Raw genomic sequence first — 19,914 nt, forward strand, 5'->3', positions numbered from 1 at the left:
CATTCCTTAGAGTTCTAGGGGTCAGTCCCAGCAGGACGCAGACAGCATAATTAAACTGGGATAATCCAAGGGCACTTTGATAAAGAGGCTGTTTACAGAGGTGTGAGCAGAGCACCACAAAGCAACAACTTTGAGGAGTGGGGTTCATTAGGGCTAGCAACAGAAGGTGTGTTAAGCCCTTCTGTGTACTATGTTCTCCAGGCGAATGGAGGGCAGGGCTGTGACCCTGACGGATGCTGGTTCCTGGGGGCAGCTGGAGGGAAACAAAACAAAACAAAACCCCATAAATAAATATCTCCTTTCTCTTGTGGCGTTTCCCCTTGGCTGAACTAAACAGTAAGCCACAGGCAGAGTCTGTGATGAGGCCGGCCTCCTATAACGGGATGGAGGGGAGAAGAATGGAGAATGGGGCCGGTGGGCAGTGGGCGGGAGAAACACACATTTGCTGATACATCAGCAAATACGTTTTTAAAAAGTCTACTATGACAATTTTTGTCTTCTCAACTGAAGCCAATGTACTATCTACCTTGAGTGTAACTACTGAGTTGGACTTGTTTTGCGTGTTCTGTCGCTAGTTTCTTTTTCTTTTCCTCCTTCCCCCCCGCCTTAACTTTCTGTGCCTCTGAGGTCCCAGCTTTATGCAGGTGCTATAAAACTCTCTGCGTGGGCTCCCCAGATCCAGCAAATACCCCAAGACACAAGCCACCATCATCACTCCATTGATCTGACTGTCAACATTTCAATCAGCATTTAAAATTGTCTTCTGTGGACAGGCAAGACCCCTGGTCTTCCTATGGTCTGAGGCAGGATTCTAGAACATCTTGTAATATTCCAATTCTGTCTTTGATTTGGGATAATCTGTTAGTGGTTTAGAAAACATATTTACCTTACACTAAAGAAAAAAAAACATTATAGAGAAAATCAAATCCTAAAAAACTAGGAATGAAAAAAAATTATCAAAACTCTGGAGGAAAGCTTTCAGATTATCTATAAAAAAATTAAAGGTCAACTAGCATACCAGAAAAAATATTTATAGGAACTATGACACACCCTGTGTTATCACACTGCATTTTTACCTGGAGTAATTCTCAACCTACTAATGACAGGACTGAGACCTCTTGGGACAAAAACAGAAATGGCAATTTTCCAAAGAAAAACACATTTTTCCACAAACGTTTGGAAAAGGTACTCATCCTCATTAGTAATTAACACAATGCAAATTAAGGAAAGATATCCTTGGTTTTCTCTGGAGCTGGCCAGTGAGTGTGCCTGGTGAGATTGTAAATTGGTTCAATTATTTTGAAAAGCAAATCAGTGATATGCATCAAAAAGTAGATATATGCTTTCATCTTTTATCTGTCCCAGTGATTTACTTCTGGTGAATGATCCCCAGGAAATAATTTTAAATTTAGGAGAAAGCTTTCTGCACTAAGCTATTTATAATAGCAAAAAAAAAAAAAAAAAAAGGAAAGGAAAACAGACTGCATGACAACAATAGATGTACGGTTTAAATACATTATGGCATTCCAGTGAAGTTTTATTTAAAAAAATATATAAAATGCTGCTTATATAAAACGCTGCTTAAAAAGGATATGTAATAACATTAAAAAGTGCTTGATACGCAAGTAATAAAAAGAAATACAAAGTTATGAAGGCAGTATGGTTAGAACTCTGTAAAATGTCAGGAAAAAAAAAAAGACCAAATAGAATTACAGATATATTTTTGAACATGATATGTTTCTGAAAAAAAGTCAAATGTTCAAAAATTAAAGGCACTTAAACATTTGATGGTGGATCTGTTTGCCAGAACGCTGACCAGCGCAGTTAGCATGAACCTCGAGGTCCATCTTTGTACCTAACCGCTAACACCTTTGAAGGAACCTCAGAAAGGGGTTTCAGGAGAGCTCTTTCTCTTCTCCACATCATTTTACTTTTCATTTTCTTTTCTTTTCTTTTCTTTTTTTTTTTAAAGATTTTATTTATTTATTTGACAGAGAGAGATCACAAGTAGGCAGAGCAGCAGGCAGAGAGAGAGAGGGGGAAGCAGGCTCCCTGCTGAGCAAAGAGCCTGATGCGGGACTCGATCCCAGGACCCTGAGATCATGACCTGAGCCGAAGGCAGTGGCTTAACCCACTGAGCCACCCAGGCGCCCCTACTTTTCATTTTCAACTGCATTTAGAATTTTATCTGCAATAGTAAGATAGTAATGAAAAGCCTTCTCTTTTTGTTATATTCACCATCGGGGGACACAGAACCAAGTCGAGCATGCGAGGATTCACAACCATGCACCGCAGTGTGGGGTCGGACCCTCACCAGCTAAGTGGGAATCCACCCTTCTTTTTTTCTTGAACTAAGAGACCCGGGGAATTGTATTACTCTTTGTGGTCCCTTGGACAAGTAGAAGGGAGGTGAAAAGACCTACTGAAATACTTGAATCCTTGAATTAATACTTGAATATTAAATACTTGAATATTCAAGTATTCTTGAATACTTGAATATCAAAGCAAATGGGGTTAGAAGTCTGGGGCATCTGGGTGGCTCAGTGAGTTAAGGCTCTGCCTTCAGCTCAAGGCATGATCTCAGGGTCCTGGGATCGAGCCCCGCATCGAATCATCACATCGCATCGGGCTCTCTGCTCAGCAGGGAGCCTGCTTCCCCCCTCTCTCTGTCTGCCTCTCTGCCTACTTGTGATATCTCTCTGTCAAGTAAATAAATAAAATATTTTTAAAAAGGAGGGAAGGTTAGAAGTGAGACTTTTGGATAGCCGTGCGTGCGCTGACCATTTGGAAACCTTACTGAGCTCTCGGCTTCTATTTCAAGAGAAGCAGGAGTGGTACTCTCGGATGGCACTTTCCAGAAACGAGAGAGTTCAGTAACAAACCTGAAAGCTGACACAGGAGGCTCATGATTTCAATCTGACTTCCTTTCTAGCCGCCAGTACAAGATAGACTGAGCCGCTGATCACAGATTGCCAAATTTCAAACTCATCCTGCAAACGGAGATGAGCTCAAAACAGATGTCAGTTAAAGAGAAGTCTGTAAAATAACAATAAAATGAGAAAAGCTTTGCTCTTAGGAAAAAAAGAAATGCATGCAACAGCTAACTAATTGAAAGGAAACCAGAAAACCAGGGAGCTTTTTATGATTTAAAAAAAAAAAAAAAAAAAGGAAAAGAACAGTCACACAAGAGAGACTAATTTCTTCCACTTTTAACCGATTATTAAATGTTTTACTGAGTGTGCACAGCCGAAAACAGAGTTGATTAAAATTATATGAGCTCTTGATTTAAACAAGGTTCATGGATGCACGCACATTCAGTCACTCAAATCCTCCTCGACTGTGGGCCGGGGAAGAGACAAAAAGCCTTAGCATTGAATCCCCAAAGGCAAACTCTGTCTGCTGACAGTGGAGCCGCACTGCACCAGTTCGAAACATGATGCTTTTGATCGTCTCTTTCTCTCCAATATTTCCTACAGATTATTAAAACTCATGTTCGGTCGGCAACCTGAGTGTGTGCCCAGGCTCCCTAGAAAATGGGCGTCCGGGGCCAAGCCTACAGGCCAAGGGCTGAGACTTTATTGGGAGGTGTGACCTGGAGCAACAGGAGTGAGGAGAAAGGGGGAAGGTGGGTTAGGGCTGGGGAACAGACACTAAGCTGGCCCAGCTTCTCAACCAAACAGCAGGGCGCTTGGTGAGGGGACATCTTCCAAAGAGCTTTGGGGGACTGTTGGGGAAGGGCAGGAACTTCTCTCCTGGCTCTCACTGGGCAAACCTCTTGTGCGCTTCTGGTGTGTCCCCTGCCCCACTCTAGGCAGCTGGATGCTGGGGAGCCCAGACGCCAAGCCTCCTCTGGAAGTGGAAGGAAAAGCCACAGCATTCCCAAGTCCTCCTGGGAAGGACCTGACTTCCTAGGGCCACTGCAGCTTCCACCTGTGGGAACAACTGTGCTCTGGGCCAGCCTTCACCTGGGGGCGCTGAGGAGATAAGATGGGGGCCAGACCTCTCTACTGGGCAAGAGGTGAGGCCCAAGGGCAGAGGGGCTGAGCCATTCTGGAGAAGTACCTAACAGGTCAAGTGTGACGTTTACAGAGCAAAATGCAATCATTACACGTGCTTGGAGGTAGAAGGCATGAACAAGCATGAACAATATTTGAAAAGAACATTTCCTCTACGCTGTCCTCCCATTCAAGGGAGCATAGAACCTTTGTAAGATACAAGATAACAGTAAAAGGGAGACTCGCAGAACTGGGCACACGAGACACACAGATAGGTTCCAAGATGGCTTGCCACCGAGAAATATGTGTTGGTGCTTTTAATATTATAGGCACTATGGCCGGACACCAATCAAAACCTTTTTTTTTTTAAAATAAAGATTTTATTTATTTGTCAGAAAAAGAGAGAGCACGTGCACAGCAAGGGGAGCAGCAGGCAGAGGGAGAAGCAGGCTCCCTGCTGAGCAAGGAGCCGGATGCAGGACTCGATCCCAGGACTCTGAAATCATGACCTGAGTCGAAGGCAGACGGAGCCACCCAGGCATCCCTGATCAAAATCTTTTTAAAAAATCCTCTGGAAGTATTTTTCTCATATAAAATACTCCTACATTTGAATATCAACCAAGCTCAAGAAGTACTAATTCTATAGTATTCCTAAGTACTGTAATTCCCATCACATATGTGCAGTAATGGAGGTGGAGAGAAGTTGTGTGACCAAGCCAGCAAGTGTCCTTGTTGGAACGCGGACTACAGCTGCCAGACACCCTCCTCTGGGCTGACCCCACACAGGTCCCAACACCTGAATCCTGTGCCCTGACCTCAGTTTACATTGCAGCCTGGTCTTCCTCCTGTCACCCACCAGGTCACGGGCAAGTCAACTGGACTGTGGGTTTGGGCTTGACCTTCACAGCTTGTCTGTGCCCCTATAACATACTCTGCAGGTTTTGGCAAAAGCACTGAACTTCTTTGATCTCACCCTGGCTTCAACTTTCACATTTGTGCTAAGGAGAGAAGCAAAGATGGGATTCACAGAAGCCAGCAGGTGAAGTTGGGTGTAACTGGGCTGGGCTCCAAAGAAAGCCAAGATGTGTGAGAATTTCTTAAATGGCTCTGGCCCCAGGGAACACACACAAAGGCCACTGAAAAGCCAGTCAGTTTGTGGGGTAAGATCTCCTCACAGCAGCTTCAAAAGCAAGCTGTTGGTTAGCAAGCTTTGGTTTCTTTTGTTGGGGGGAAAAAACATTGCTTAAAAAAAAAAACATTGCTTAAGAAGAAGAAAGAATAGGAATGTACCTGCTGAAAAGAGTTTTCCATTCAGGCCTTTGACTGGATGGTGATCCCACTTGCCCTCAGCACAGCAGCCCAGGATTTTGCTGTTTCCAGATTCCTGGGTTCTCCAGAAAAGCAGAGCCAGTTTCATTTTCCTCAAAGGCACTGAGACTGGTCTCTGCCAGTGACCTCTGGGCTGGAACTTCCCCAGGGGGGCAAATGGACCACTTCCTAAAGTCTGTGGTTAGAACCCATGCCTATGGGGTTGCCCAATCCGATGGGGGTGGGGAGGGGAAGCTGAGTTTCCATGACAACCCTCTGTATGCCAGATTGGGCTAGAAATGTTCACTGCCATCAGGTGCTCACAACATGCTATGAGAGAATTATTATTACTCACAAGATTCCCCCCTACCAGTAGCTGGTGGATCCAGTATCAGGTCCAAGGCCGTATTGCTTCAACATTCATGTTCTTTTCAGCAAATCACACTGTGATCCCAAGTGCAGAATACCATGGACATTTGTTTTGCAGTCTCTGGAACTTCTGCTTGTTGGCTTGCTACCGCGATATCTACCTTCCCATGTTCTAATTTATGTTTTCTTCGAATATTACAAAGACTGCAAATCTTTTGTTGACTGGTCATTTATATTTTTTTTTTATGAACTGTCTCTTTAGGCTCTTTCCTCATTTTTCTACTGGGGTGCTCTGCACATTTCTTAGTGATTTTGTAAGCACTCTTCATATATAAAAGCTATGATAGTATAAAGCTTTGTTTGCTATCATCTAACTATGGGAGTTGAGATGCTAGAGATAAAGAAGGTATCTGCCTCTGCATTGCAATTTTTTGTTTTAATACCAAATATTATTTTTTAACTCCCTGTCTTGGAAAAGAGACTTTTTAGCATATTGAGAATTCAAACAATAACTGTTTACTGACTGCAACATTTAGGCAGAGAAATAGTTTGACCTGTTAAATAAGCAGTTAAACCAATGGCAATTAGACCTTTACCCTTCTGAGTGGGTCTTGAGAAGAAATAAACCAATGAAATGAGAGCCCCTGATTGTGATGTCTAGTCCTGAGGGAGGGACCAAGGCTCTACTCAGAGATGGGTTGGCTCTGTTGGGAGAACGAGGAGATTGGGACTGGGGGACAGAGAACATTATAAGGCCTGAGCCTTGGTCACACATGGAATACATCTCCCTTAAAGAGTACCCATCCCAAAAGATAGTCCATTTTCTACATGATTTCCAATAAGCTGTGGTGTGCTAGAACCAGTTTGCTTGGTGTATTGACTGTTAACATTTTCAGGAACTTCATGAACTGATGGATAAATACAGCCTTTATTAAAAATTAAATGATATAAACTTATACTTAACAAATTATATAGAAAACAAAGATAACAGATACTCCAAAATCATCACTTCCTAATCATTTTACTGGATTCTGTCATTATCCATGCTTTGTGGGTTACCTACATTTACTCCATTCATACAGTAGAAATACTATCTACACTTGGCTATTGTGTATCTCTGATGTAGCACTGGTGCTTGAAATCAGCCCTGGTGGGAGCGTTTACACGTGGAAATCAATAAATGCTACAAACAGGGCTTGATCTACTGTTGATCTTCTAGATTTAAGAAAGTGATGAAGGAGGAAATATGCATAATGCAGATTAAACTTAAAAGTGCATTTTATCTGTAGCCAGCCATTACCTTGGCAACGGCTTTAAAAAATTGAGGCAATATTCTTCCAGTGTTTGAAAACTATCACCCAGTTCAGCAGTGAGGTCTTCTACGTCACTGACAAACATGTTCCAACTTATGCTTATGCCAAAAGACAGCTGTTCATCAACTGCCACCACAGACTGGCTATAGATACAAGAGCTTGGCAAAAATCAATGAATGCATTCTCTCAGCTTCAATGGGCTAGGTGTAATTTACAATGTGAAGAGTGTATTTTGTTATTATTTGCGAACTGCAGGCTATGCATACTCTGTATCAGCAATATATACATACCCACACACTTACATAGATACATACTTGTCTCCCCCCCGCCCCCCAGCCCCGGAGTGCTCATTGTTACCACGCACATAGAGCAATGTCGGTAAAGGGCCCCAAACAACACCCAAATAAACCTCTTAATTACAAGGCAACAGAGCACTCGATTGACCTGCAATTTCTAAATAGGCTAGAGCACACAGCAGGAAACTATGGCTATGGACCCACCAGCTGATTTCGTACAATGATGTTGAAACATAGCAAATGCGTTCATTTACATATTTCCTATGGTGGTTTTCATATTACTATTATTTTTAAAAAAGATTTTGTTTATTTGTTTGACAGAGAGAGAGACACAGCAAGAGAGGGAACACAAGCAGGGGGAGTGGGAGAGGGAGAAGCAGGCTTCCCACTGAGCAGGGAGCCCAAAGCGGAACTCGATCCCAAGACCCTCGGATCATGACCTGAGCCAAAGGCAGACAATGACTGAGCCACCCAAGTGCCTCCTGGTTTTCGTATTATAATGGCAAAGCTAAGCACTTGTCACAGAGACCAGAAAACCTAAAATTATTTGCTATTTGGCCCTTTACAGAAAAAGTTAGCAACTGTCAGGCTTGAGTGAAGTGAAAGAGACCATCTGTGGATGACTCGAGTTCAACCAAAATATTTTATAAATATTTTTCTAATTTTAATTTTAGGGTTGGTTGGGTTTTTTTTTTTGCCAAGCAGAAGTTTCTAATTTTATGTGTATAAATATACTGAAATCATGCTCTCCTCTCCAAATGGTTAGCCGATTGTGAGAGCTTTTATTCAGCCCCTCATTCTTTTTGCCACCAATTTGAAATGTTATACTTAGTGTTTCTCGATGGGTCTACTTGTGGACTCTCTTTTCTTTTCTTTTTTTTTTTTTAAAGATTTTATTTTTATTCATCTGACAGAGGGAGATCACAAGTAGACAGAGAGGCAGGCAGAGAGAGAGAGAGAGAGAGTGAAGCAGGCCCCCTGCTGAGCAGAGAGCCCGATGCGGGACTCGATCCCAGGACCCCGAGATCATGACCCGAGCCGAAGGCAGCGGCTCAACCCACCGAGCCACCCAGGTGCCCCTGGACTCTCTTTTCTGTTCCCCCTGACTCTTCTGTCTATACCAGCACTAGGGTCATACTGTTTTCATTATTTTATTTTATTTTTTTTAAAGATTTTATTTATTTATTTGACACAGACAGAGATCACCAGTAGGCAGAGAGGCAGGCAGAGTGGGAGAAGCAGACTCCCTGTCTGACATGGGGCTCAGGGCTCAATCCCAGGACCCTGAGACCATGACCTGAGCTGAAAACAAGAGTCAGATGCTTAACCGACTGAGCCACATGGGTGCCCTGTGAGTCAGAAGCTACATGTGGATTTCGGACTGCACCGTAGCTTGGCACCCCAAACCCCTGTGATGTTCCAGGGTCAACTCTATGTTTGAATACCTGCATCTAATTTGGGGGAAGTTCTCTTCTTATTCTCTGTGCTCGTTCTTCCAGATGAGTTTTATAGTCATTCAGTTAAGTTCCTCCCACTCCCTTAATTTCATGGTGATATTGATTGAGATTATCTTTAAATGGTAGACTTGTGGGGCACTTGGGTGGCTCCATAGGTGAAGCAGCTGCCTTCGGCTCAGGTCATGATCTCAGGGTCCTGGGATTGAGCCCTGTGTTGGGCTCTCAGCTCAGCGGGCAGTTAGCTTCTCCCTCTCCATCTCTGCTCTCTCTCTCTCTCTCTCTCTCATTCTCTTGCTCTTGTTCTATCTCAAGTAACTAAATAAAATCTTTAAAAATAATAAATGGTAGAATTGTGAAAAACGACTATCTCAATGATATTGAAGTCTGAAACACAGTGAGAGGAAAACCCTTTAAAAATCAATAACCATCTATTCTAAGTGCCTACTGTGTTTCAAGTGCTCTGGTGAGTCAAAAAAATAAATAAATAAAGAGCTGTGCCCACAACCATGCTCACTCAACTCTCAGTCCAGGTGAAGCAGCCTCTCGGGAGAAACACTTTCTAGAAGTCATGACCATAGCACACAGCAGATGCTCCTGGTACAAGGCACCTGTTAGACTCCAATATTTGATCTGATCTTTATCTTATAATTAGGACACTTAAAATAAAAAAAAAAAACAACCGAAAATATCCTAACGCCCAGATAGAGGAAAACCACTGGCCACAGGACTAAAAAGAGAAACATCAACTAAAGGCTGCCCGCGGTCACCGAGTCCAGGCTCTGCCCTTGTGGCTGCCTGAGCTCGGTCAAGGTCACTGGTGTAGCTTGGCACTAGCTTCCTCTCCCACAAAATGAGGATCAAAATGCTCACAATAAGATTGCCACGAGGAGTCATGTTAAGAATAAAATAGCCAGCACTTGACCCAGACTTCTAAATTTAACCCTTCCAACAGCCTTATGTGGAACAGGGACCGGGATTCAGAGAATGGCAATGACCTATCTGGGGCCATGGCTGGCAAGTGGCAGAATATGGACTTGAGGAACAGGCTGGCTCCAGAGTCGAACCTCTGCAGTATACGGGTTCTTTAAAAACATGCAAATACAGGGGTGCCTGGGTGGCTCAGGGGGTTAAGCCTCTGTCTTCGGCTCAAGTCATGATCCCAGGGTCCTGGATCGAGCCCAGCACCGGGCTCTCTGCTCAGCGGGGAGCCTGCTTCCCCCTCTCTCTCTGCCTGCCTCTCTGCCTACTTGTGATCTCTGTCTAATAAATAAAAAACAAAACAACAACAAAAAATAAAACAAGCAAATACACACACACTCATACATATAGAAGTACCCACCCACACCCCACACACAATACATACATTCATGCACACATACGTATCCATCTGCATGTACACATACATATACACACGATACCCGCACCAATCCCTGTACACACACACACACAGTTTGATGCCCTGCCTTATTCCTAGATGGATTTCAGGGTAAAGGAAATCCAAATCTAGTCCAAAGAAGCTAACTCTCCCATGGCGTGCTGAACCTCTGTTCCTCACACACATATGGGGGAATTAAGGTGTATTTGCTCCTAGGCAACTTTATCCTTGTTATCTTATTTAACTGTGCAAGCTGAATCTCTAGGATAGTCTTTCATGCTTGATCTCTGGGGAAGAAATGTTCCCCCAAGGTGTATTTTTTCCCCCAGTTTCATGATGGAAATTTTCAAATAAAGACCAAATGGAGAAAACAATACAGTGAGTTCCCATGTCCCCATCACCCAGTGCCAACAATCACCAGTGTTCTGCCTGCTTTTCTCCGTCTATCTCCTCCTCACTCCTCCCACCCCACATCCCCGGAAGTATTTATTTTTTATTTAAAAATTTTTTGTTTAGGTAAGCTCTAACTTCCCCTCCACCCCCAGTGTGGGGCTTGACCCCGAGATCAAGTCACATGCTCTTACTGACTGAGCTAGCCAGGCGTCACTTCCCTGAAGTATTTTAAAGGAAATCCTAGGGATGCCTGGGTGACTCAGTCGGTTAAGCGTCTGCCTTCGGTGTCCAGAGATGGAGTCCTGCATGGGGCTTTCTGCTCAGTGGAGAGTCTGCTTCTCCCTCTCCCTCTGCCCTCTGCTCCTTTTCTCTTTCTTTCTCACTCTCACTCTCAAATAAATAAATAAAATCTTTAAAAAAAATTAAAGCAGGGCGCCTGGGTGGCTCAGTGGGTTAAAGCCGCTGCCTTCGGCTCAGGTCATGGTCTCAGGGTCCTGGGATCAAGTCCCACATCGGGCTCTCTGCTCAGCAGGGAGCCTGCTCCCCCCCTCCCGCCTCCATCTACTTGTGATCTTTCTCTGTCAAATAAATAAATTAAATCTTAAAAAAAAAAAAATTAAAGCAAATCCTATATCGTCCTAATACTTCACTGGTAAATACTATCATATGTATCACTAGTGATAAGAATTTTCTTTTTCATCAACCTTAATTCCTTATCATCATCTACGGCTACAAGTTGCTCTGATTTTATACTGACTTTTAGCCATGAGATCAAATGACACTAGTACCTGATGGGCAATACAGAAGCATTATCATCCCTTTCCCCTCTTTGATACATTTCACGGCTCCCCTAGATCAGTGGGAATCCGGAAATGCTGGTGGAACCAAGAAAAACCTGGCCCATGTGGGTTGCCGCTCTTTTGGAATCAAAGGCAAGACTGGTGGCGGGGGAGGGGCGGAGAAATTTCAATCACAGAAAAAAAAGTGAATTTCTCTGCATTCAAGAGAAATCACATAGAAGTTTTAAACGTGCCATCAATTGTCTGAGACAGTCTATTTATGACTCTGTGAATACCAACTTCGTGAAACTGAAGCTCATCAGAGCCATGGGCTAAGATACATGGTGTCGATTACAGAAAGAGGATTGGAAAGCATGTCTGATGATATTTTCCATTTCGAGTCGATGCCTCACAGCTCCCTTCATCAGGGAAGAGGGTGGGAGGTAGGTGCTAGAGCTCTTCAGGTGGTTGTGAAGGAAGCGTGCGTCCAGGACATCCCTGGAGAAGCTCTCCATGCTGGGCATGGAGCTGAGCCCTCAGGGATAAGTGGGGTGCAGAGAAGAAGAACGAAGAAGCATGCTTCCACCTGCACCTGGCCAGGGGAACTGGCCTGTGGTCCGTATGCAGTATAAGTAAGTGGATGCTGAATGAACGAGAGAAGGACCATGCAAAGACACCCTTGGTGCCGCTCAAAGCCAAAGTCACTGAGCAGGGCAGGACCCATAGCGTCACGTGCATCCGGGTCACAAGCCCCATGTCACAAGGAGGTCCTGGGGGCTTCCCTGTGCCCCAGGGGGCTACGCAGGATTCCCACCTGGGCAGGAGGCCTGGCCTGAGTGTGCTTTGCCTTGTGCCCCACGTGTGACCACCAGTGTGGGCTCTGAGGTAAGGAGGGCAGGGTGGCGGGGGGCGATCCTAAGCTACCTGGCCTGGGTTGTTTCCTTCTACACAAATCCTTAGCCAAGCCTGTCCATCCTCATCTTATAGGAGAGAAGGCGCAGCAGCAAGACCAGGTATCATTACGGACTGAAGGCTTGTATTCCCCCAAATTCATATATATATATATATATATGTATATATAATAGATATATATACATATATATAAAATCTATTTAGATAAAATCTAATATATATATATATAAAATCTATCTATCTATCTATCTATATATATATATTTAGATTTTATCTACTTATTTTGTTAAGATTTTATTTATTTGAGAGGAGGGAGAGAGAAATGGAGAGCAGAGAGTGAGAAGGAGAAGCAGATTCCCCACTGAGCCGAGTCTGATGTGGGACTTGATCCCAGACCCTGGAATCATGACCCGAGCTGAAGGCAGATGCTTAACGCAGCTCCCGCTTCCCTCTTCCACCCCACTTCACATGTTGAAACCTGCCTCCAGTGGGATGGCATTAGGTGGTGGGGCCTCAGGAAGGAGGGTGAAGCCCTCATAAATGGGGTCAGTGTCTTACTAAAGTGACCCTAGAAAGTTAGTTGGCTGAGCTTCAGCCATGCAAGGAGACAAGGTTAAGGTGACCACCAGCGATGGGGAAGACTGCCCTCCTGGGAACCCACCCCCACTGGCACCCGGATCTTAGACTCACCAGCCTCCAGAACGGTGAGAAATGAATTTATCCTACTGAGCACTACCTAGTCACCAGCACTTGGGTACAGCAGCCTGAGTGGATGAATACATGAGAGATCTGGAAGGAACAGAGGCAGGAGGATCCGACAGATCCAGACCAGCAGCAGGGGACTGAGGCACACAGTTTCCCTGGGGACTGAAACTGACACATTTCCCAGAGGATTGAAACTTCCTGTGTTCAGAAACGCCCAGAATTAAAATGTTGAGCACTCTAGATGGGCACCTTCTGAAATGCAGCCGTACTCCTCCAGAAGATGTTCCACAAGATGGGATCTTTGCTCTGGTCCCACTGTCCCCGGATCCCTGGCCCAAGCCTCACAGGCCCTGGGTGGCCAACTGGGGTGGTCTGCGAAGCGCTCGCTAGCCCACCCTAGACACGGAGCTCCTTGTGGAGCTCACCCTCCTAGCCCCGGGCCCACGCCTGCTTCCCACTGAGGGGCAAGGTCCCAGGGTGCCCACATCCAGCGCTTAGCAAAGTTCAATAAAGGTGTGCTGAATGCACTAATGAATGAAAAGCCACTTGTAAACTCAATGCAGCTGTGAATCAGGACGTGCGCACTCCTTTCCACTCCTTGCCTGTCCCCTGGAGGAGAGTGATCCTGGGAGCAGACACACCCTTCCCTTGGCCCCGGAACTGAAGAGGAACGGGAATGACTAATCTGCTACCTGGTTTTTGAAGAATAGCTTTAAAGCGAACGCCATAAATCGGGTTCAATCGGACAGGGGGTGAGGACTGCTTGAGCTAACATACTCGGGAGACTCAGTTACTTAATAAGCCCTTGTCTTAACTGAGATTTTACAGTACTATTCCAGAGCCTGCACTAGTTGGTTCACTGGTTTAAGCAATTAAATGAGTTGCAGAGATTTGAAGGATATTGAAATGAACCACAAAGGAAGCACCCTTTGCCCCCGAAACAGCATCGCAGCAGCAGTGTAAAGAAAAGAGAACAGCACTGCTCTCTCTGGCCAGCCTGTCTTTGTATTTGCTGCATTATTCTTGGCGCTGAGGTTGGCAGCCACCCTGACTCAACAACCAGGGAGGGAAAGACATGTGCTTTGGGATGGCTCATGCCCTGGGCTCCGATGACACTGACAGGCAGTTCTCAGGCCTGCTTTTCTGCTGGGCCCCAGAATGCTGGAGTCAGTAGGAAACCTTGCCCAAATGATGTTGCCTTCTTGGCTGAGGACCCCAAAAGACACCAGGTCAGTCTTGACCTGAACATGTCATCCATCGCTGGACATATCCCTGCTTTGAAAGGCAGACTGGTGGAAAGCTCATTCTCCCTCTTTTTTTTTTTCCCCCCCTCCCTGCCTCCACCCTAGAGAGATGCTGCTGGAACCAAGACCAAGCCCCCTCTTGCAGAGGGAGGAGCACTAATGCCTGGGTGTGCTGAACAGGTAGCCCAGAGGGAGGCACCCATCCTGCTCCTGCACAGAAAGAAGGGCTTGGAGTAAGCAGCAATGGTGAGGCCGCTTGCCAGCACTTGTTTCTGGAAAGGCCAGCTCAGGAGTGGCACCTCCCTAAGGGGTAAATCTTGTGCAAATGAACCGCTTGCAGGAACAGCTGCAGGAATGTGCAGACTCTGTGACAGTGTGTCCCTGTCCCCCAAATTCAAATAAGCCATGGAAGGCCAGAGCTAGAAGATTTGTCACAGGTAACCCCCCCCCCGCCCCCCTCCCCCCCGCCAAACTGAGCTCCTGATCTCTCCAGCGTCCCCAACCCCTCAATGTTGCACATCTGGGAAACTGTGAAGTCCGTTCTTGCACTGCACAGAACAAAACTTCTGGAGTCCTCGATGGCCCCTCTTTTCTCTCAGAGCCCACATGGGATCTGTCAGCATATCCTCTCAACACGACTTTTAGAATCTGACTGTTTCGAGTATCTCTACTGCTCCCACCCTGGTCTGAGTCACTTTTTCTCCTATTGTGACGGTGACCTCTCTTCTGGTCTCCCTGCCTCCTTGCCTCTGCCCCCCTCCGACCACACTTGAGGGTAGTCTGACCCAGCTATCAGAGAGATCCTAGGAACAAAAGTTCAGATCATCTCTCTCCTCTGCTTAAAATCCCCCAGTGGCTTCACCTCAATCCTTGTGATGGCCTACAAAGCCTGGTGCCATCTGGTCTGGCAAGACCTGGGGTAGCACTCAACACACCCCGTCAGTGCCCACATGCTGATCCAGCCACCCACGGGCAGGGCTGGCGCAGGGACGTCTGGGATCTCCTGGGTGCCTGTGATCTCGCCACCTACCCAACCCCTGCAGGAGGAGGAGGACAAGGGTAATCTCGGGCCAGCAAGACCCCCTCCAGGATGGAGACGAGCCACATGGGTCACAGCTGCAGAGACAGGCACGTCCTCTCTTAGATTTCAGAGAGCACCTCGCTCTGCTCTGTTTCCCAGCCGAGGACACGAAGGCCCAGAGCGTGACCCTGACTTGCAAAGTTCTTAGAAGTGTAAAGAAATACCTACCAGAATCACAGCTGTGTGCCTGCACTTTGCCACTACAGACACGGGCCTCAAACAGACACTGTGCTGACGAATATACAGCCCCACAGATGCCCGGGTCTGTGTCAGTGCGGCTGCCAGCTTCCGCCGTGCTGACCTCCTGGGCATGAGGCAGCGCTGACGGACGCTGGACGTCCGCCTGGTGCCCACGGCAGGGAATGCTTGAGGACGCAGGTGGTCGGAGACATGGGTCCTTAACTTTTCAGGCCAGGGCACTTTGGGGCTTTTAAAAGGAATACGGGAGCTTCTACTTTAAAATATGTTTCAAGTGATTTAAAATTTTGCTTTTTTGTCTTTTTAGACTTTGTTACCATAATGTCTTATTAAGATGGTCATTTATTATCCTAAAGGCAAAAGAATGATTTTGAGGAGCAGGGGCAGGGAAACCTTATAGATGACTTGATCATTTAAAGTTGATTTTATTTTTATTTTTTTTTGTTTTGTTTTAAAGATTTTATTTATTATTTATTTGACAGAAAGATCACCAGTAGGCAGAGAGGCAGGCAGAGAGAGAGACAAAGAAGCAGGCTCCCTGCTGAGCAGAAAACCCGATGCGGGGCTCTATCCCAGGACGCTGAGATCAGGTGCTGAGCCGAAGGCAGAGGCTTAACCCACTGAGCCACCCAGGAGCACCTAAAGTCAATTTTCTACATAAGGCCAGTCAATGCTCTTTTCTTCTCCCTAGTTAAAAACAAAACAAAACAAAGCAAAACAAAACCCAAAATGGTGCTTCATGAAAAATTCAGAAAAGGAGCAGGGCAGGGGAAGTTTTGAGGGTGATCAAGAAGCAGGCCCCTGGGGACAAAAGAAAAATGAAAGCGAAGCTCTGGGAAAGGTCTCCACAGATAAGTGCCTGCCAGGAACATATCTATGAGTCTGAATCCGACAGAGAGAGATATGAAGACGTCAGGGACTGCTATCGGTGACCACAGCAGAAGACGTAATGATTATACTAATTTCCTCTACTGGTGTAGCCCCATCACCTCCGTCAGTGCCTGGCCCAAAGTAGGAATTCAGTAAAGATCACTTCAAGGTATGGTTATGAACCAAAAAGAGAGTGATGAAAGGCTGCCTTCCCAGAGTCGGGGGGAAATCTGAAAGCAAAATTAAGAAAACCCTTCTGTTTACAACAGCATCAGAAATAACAAAATACTTAGGAACAAGTGTCACCCAGGAAGTACTAGACGTGTGGACTGAAAACCACAAAACAATGTTGAAAGAAATGAAAGAGATCAAAATAAAGGAAAAGACATTTGTATCCATGGATTGGAAAACTCAATATCGTTCACATGGCAATATTCCCCAAACTAGAGTCAGTGAAATCTCTATCACAATTCCAACTAATTCTCCGTCCCCCCTGAAATTGACAAGAGGACCCTGTGATTTGTATGGAATTGCAAGGGACCCAGAATGGCCCAAACAATCCCAAAACAGACGAGCAAAGCTGGAGAACTCATAGTTCCCCATTTTGAAACTTGCTACCAAAACTATGATAATCAAAGCAGAGTGGTATTGCCCTAGGCACAGGTGAACAGACCAGTGGAAGAGACCCAAGATTCTAAAAATAAACTCCATACATCTATGGCCAATCAATTTTCAATAAGTATACCAAAGTCATCCAGTGGAGGATGGAACAGCTTTTTAAATGGTGCTAAGACAACTGGATAGTCATACACAAAAGAATGAATCCGCACCTTCAGCTTGCACTACATGGAAAATTAATTCAAGGGGCACGCCGGGGTGGCTCAGTTGGTTGAGCGACTGCTTCGGTTCAGATCATGATCCTGGAGTCCCAGGATCTAGTCCCGCATTGGGCTCTCTGCTCAGCAGGGAGTCTGCTTCCCCCTCTGACTTTCTCCCTTCTCATGTTCTCTCTCTCTCTCTCTCTCTCTTTCTCTCTCACATAAGTAAGAATCTTTAAAAAAAAAAAAAAAGAAATTGTTAGAAAATTAATTCAAAATGGATCAAAGTCCTAAATGTAAGAGTTAAAACTATAAAACTCTTTGAAGAATACAGACTTCAATCTTGACCTTAGATCAGGCGATAGTTTCTTAAATATGAGACTAAAAGCACAAGCTATAAAGAAAAAAATAAACTGAATCTCATCAAAATTGAAAACTTGGGGATGCACCAAAGGGCGCAACCAAGAAAGTGAAAGAATGACCCACAGAATGGGAGAGAAAATTTGCAAATCTGGTATCTGGTCAGGATCTAGTATCCAAAATATTGAAAGAACTCTTACAACCCACAAATAAAAGATAAACAATCTGGTTTTTAAAACAGGCAAAAGACCTGAATAGACATTTCTCCAAAGAAGATGTAAAAATGTCCAATAAGTCTACAAAAAGATGCTTAGCATTATTAGTTATTAGGGAAATTAGTACAAATCAAAACCACAATGAGATATACTTCACACTCACTAGGATGGTTATAATGAGAAGAAAATGAAAATAATAAAACAAATGTTGATGATGATGGAGAGAAACTAAGATCTGCATATCGTGCTGGTAGGAAGGCAAATGCTACAGCCACCGTGGAGAACAGTTTGACGGTCCTTCAACCAGTCCGACATAGCACTGATATACAACCCAACCATTCCCTTCCTAAGTACACAATCAAGAGAGCTGAACATATACGCCCACATAAAAACTTACATGAGGATGTTCAAGGCAGTGTGATTCACAACTGCCATTTAGTACAAACAACTCAACTGTCCATCAACTGATCAAATGATAAACCAAGTGTTATATATAAAATCATATGCATATACTTAAATCGCATTTCGCTGGGGAAGGGAATGCAGAATGGATACATACAGATGAGTCTTGAAACCATTATGTTAACGGGAAGATACAGTGGCGATAGGTGGCATACTGTGTGATTGCGTTTACGGGAAATGTCCAGAAGAGGCAAATCCATAGAGACAGAAAGTTGATTTGGGGTTGCTGGGGGCTGGGAGAATGGGGAGTATCTGATTCATGGATATAGGGCGCCCCTTTGGAGTGATGACGAAGTTCTGGATTTAGGTAAGTGGTGACTATTGCCCAACTCTGTGCATGTTCTGAAGACCATTTAGTTACATGCTTTAAAAACCATTTCCATGGTGAATTATACCTCCATAAAAGAAATTACCAGAGATGCTGCAGTTAAATAAAAGTCTGGAGTTAACACAAGGGCTGAGATACAAAGTGGTGTGTGGAATTCCTGAGAGCCACTGACCTTGCTTCTCCGGGTTGCGGACCTGGGACGGCATGTCTTGGATTTCCAAGGTCCATTCCCCCTCGGCCTTCTCTCCCCAGCAGTGCACGGTCATGAATTCCCAGTTGGTGAACCCTTCGTTGGAATGATCCAGCAATCTGCAATCAGAGACTCGGGGTGAGAACGCAAGAGGGTCGGGAAAGGAGTGGTGCATAGGGGGCCGGGCCCGAGGGGGGCTGTCTTCTGGCTTGGAATTAGTCCTTAGGTGATGGGTACGATCTCACTGAACAGCATCTCAAGGGGAGCAGCTTTGAGAATGGAAGGAAAAGACGCCTGGCTCTCAGCTGGGAAGAAGGCAGGGTAAAAGCTGGGGATGCTTTCAAACCTTTGACTGATGACCACTCCCTGGCCAACAGCTTCACCTCCATCATCCTGCTGGGTCCCCCAAATATTCTGAGAGGCAGGCAGGCTGGCAGGACTCACGGGGGCCCAACAGGGACCAGCCAGCGATGGTCTCCCTCCTGCCATCCATCCCCCTTATAGACAGAGGGATCCCACGGGTCGTGATGAGTGGCAGGTCCAACAGCCATAACCAGCTGAGCTGGGACTCACTCAAGGGCATTCTGACCCCTGTCCTTGTTCTCTCCAGCATCAAGAAGTGTTTCAGAGGTTACCAAAGAAGACCCTCCAACCTCCCCACCCCAATGCCAGCAGTGATCCTCCAGAGCCCATCTCCCAAGGCCTGGGTACACAAAGACCGAGGCCAGACCACATGCCCCAGGAGCATCACAAAGCAAGCCTTTCTAAGATGCCAGTCTGTGGAACAAATGGAACCTTCACACCAGTCCCAGGGCCAGCTCTCGCATGCTCTTCTCCAGAAGAGACGAAGAGGGGAAAATGTGCAACTCTCCAGGGCTTAAGGGTGTTTCAACAGGTGCATTGGGCGAGATGACCTAATGGGACTGGCTGCTTTCCAGTGTGTGCAGGAGGCACCCCTGCACGCAGTGGGGGGAGGTGCAGGAGCTCCCTCCCCTCCGCCAGTCTCCCCCTCCCAGGTTCTGAGGAGCCTCCAAAGCCCATGGTCTTTCCAGACTGTGATTTCAGCCCAGATCCATTTTTCTCTCGTTTGACTTGAGCAGGAAACAGGAAGCAACTCATGGGCTCCCTCTTTCTTCTAATATCCCCCAAACAGTCTCGGGTTCTTCTCCCTTCCTCTTCCTACCCCTTCTAACTTTGTTATCTCTCTTTTGGGACAGGGTCTTAACTTAACCTGAGAGCTCCTTAT

The 19,914-nt window shown here is 45.6% G+C and overlaps 1 protein-coding gene across 2 annotated transcripts in view; it reads right to left on the bottom strand.

Moving 5' to 3' along the window:
* The window catches only part of PCSK6 (proprotein convertase subtilisin/kexin type 6), a 183,562-nt gene that overhangs the window by 37,208 nt on the left and 126,440 nt on the right, over positions 1–19,914 (bottom strand). For both annotated transcript variants that reach the window (XM_032342223.1, XM_032342224.1), the window contains exon 13: positions 18,651–18,787. In XM_032342223.1, coding sequence (XP_032198114.1) covers positions 18,651–18,787 — 137 coding nt within the window. The remainder of the gene's footprint in view (positions 1–18,650; positions 18,788–19,914) is intronic.

This window comes from Mustela erminea, chromosome 5 (genome assembly GCF_009829155.1).
Source record: "Mustela erminea isolate mMusErm1 chromosome 5, mMusErm1.Pri, whole genome shotgun sequence".
NCBI classification, from domain to species: domain Eukaryota; kingdom Metazoa; phylum Chordata; class Mammalia; order Carnivora; family Mustelidae; genus Mustela; species Mustela erminea.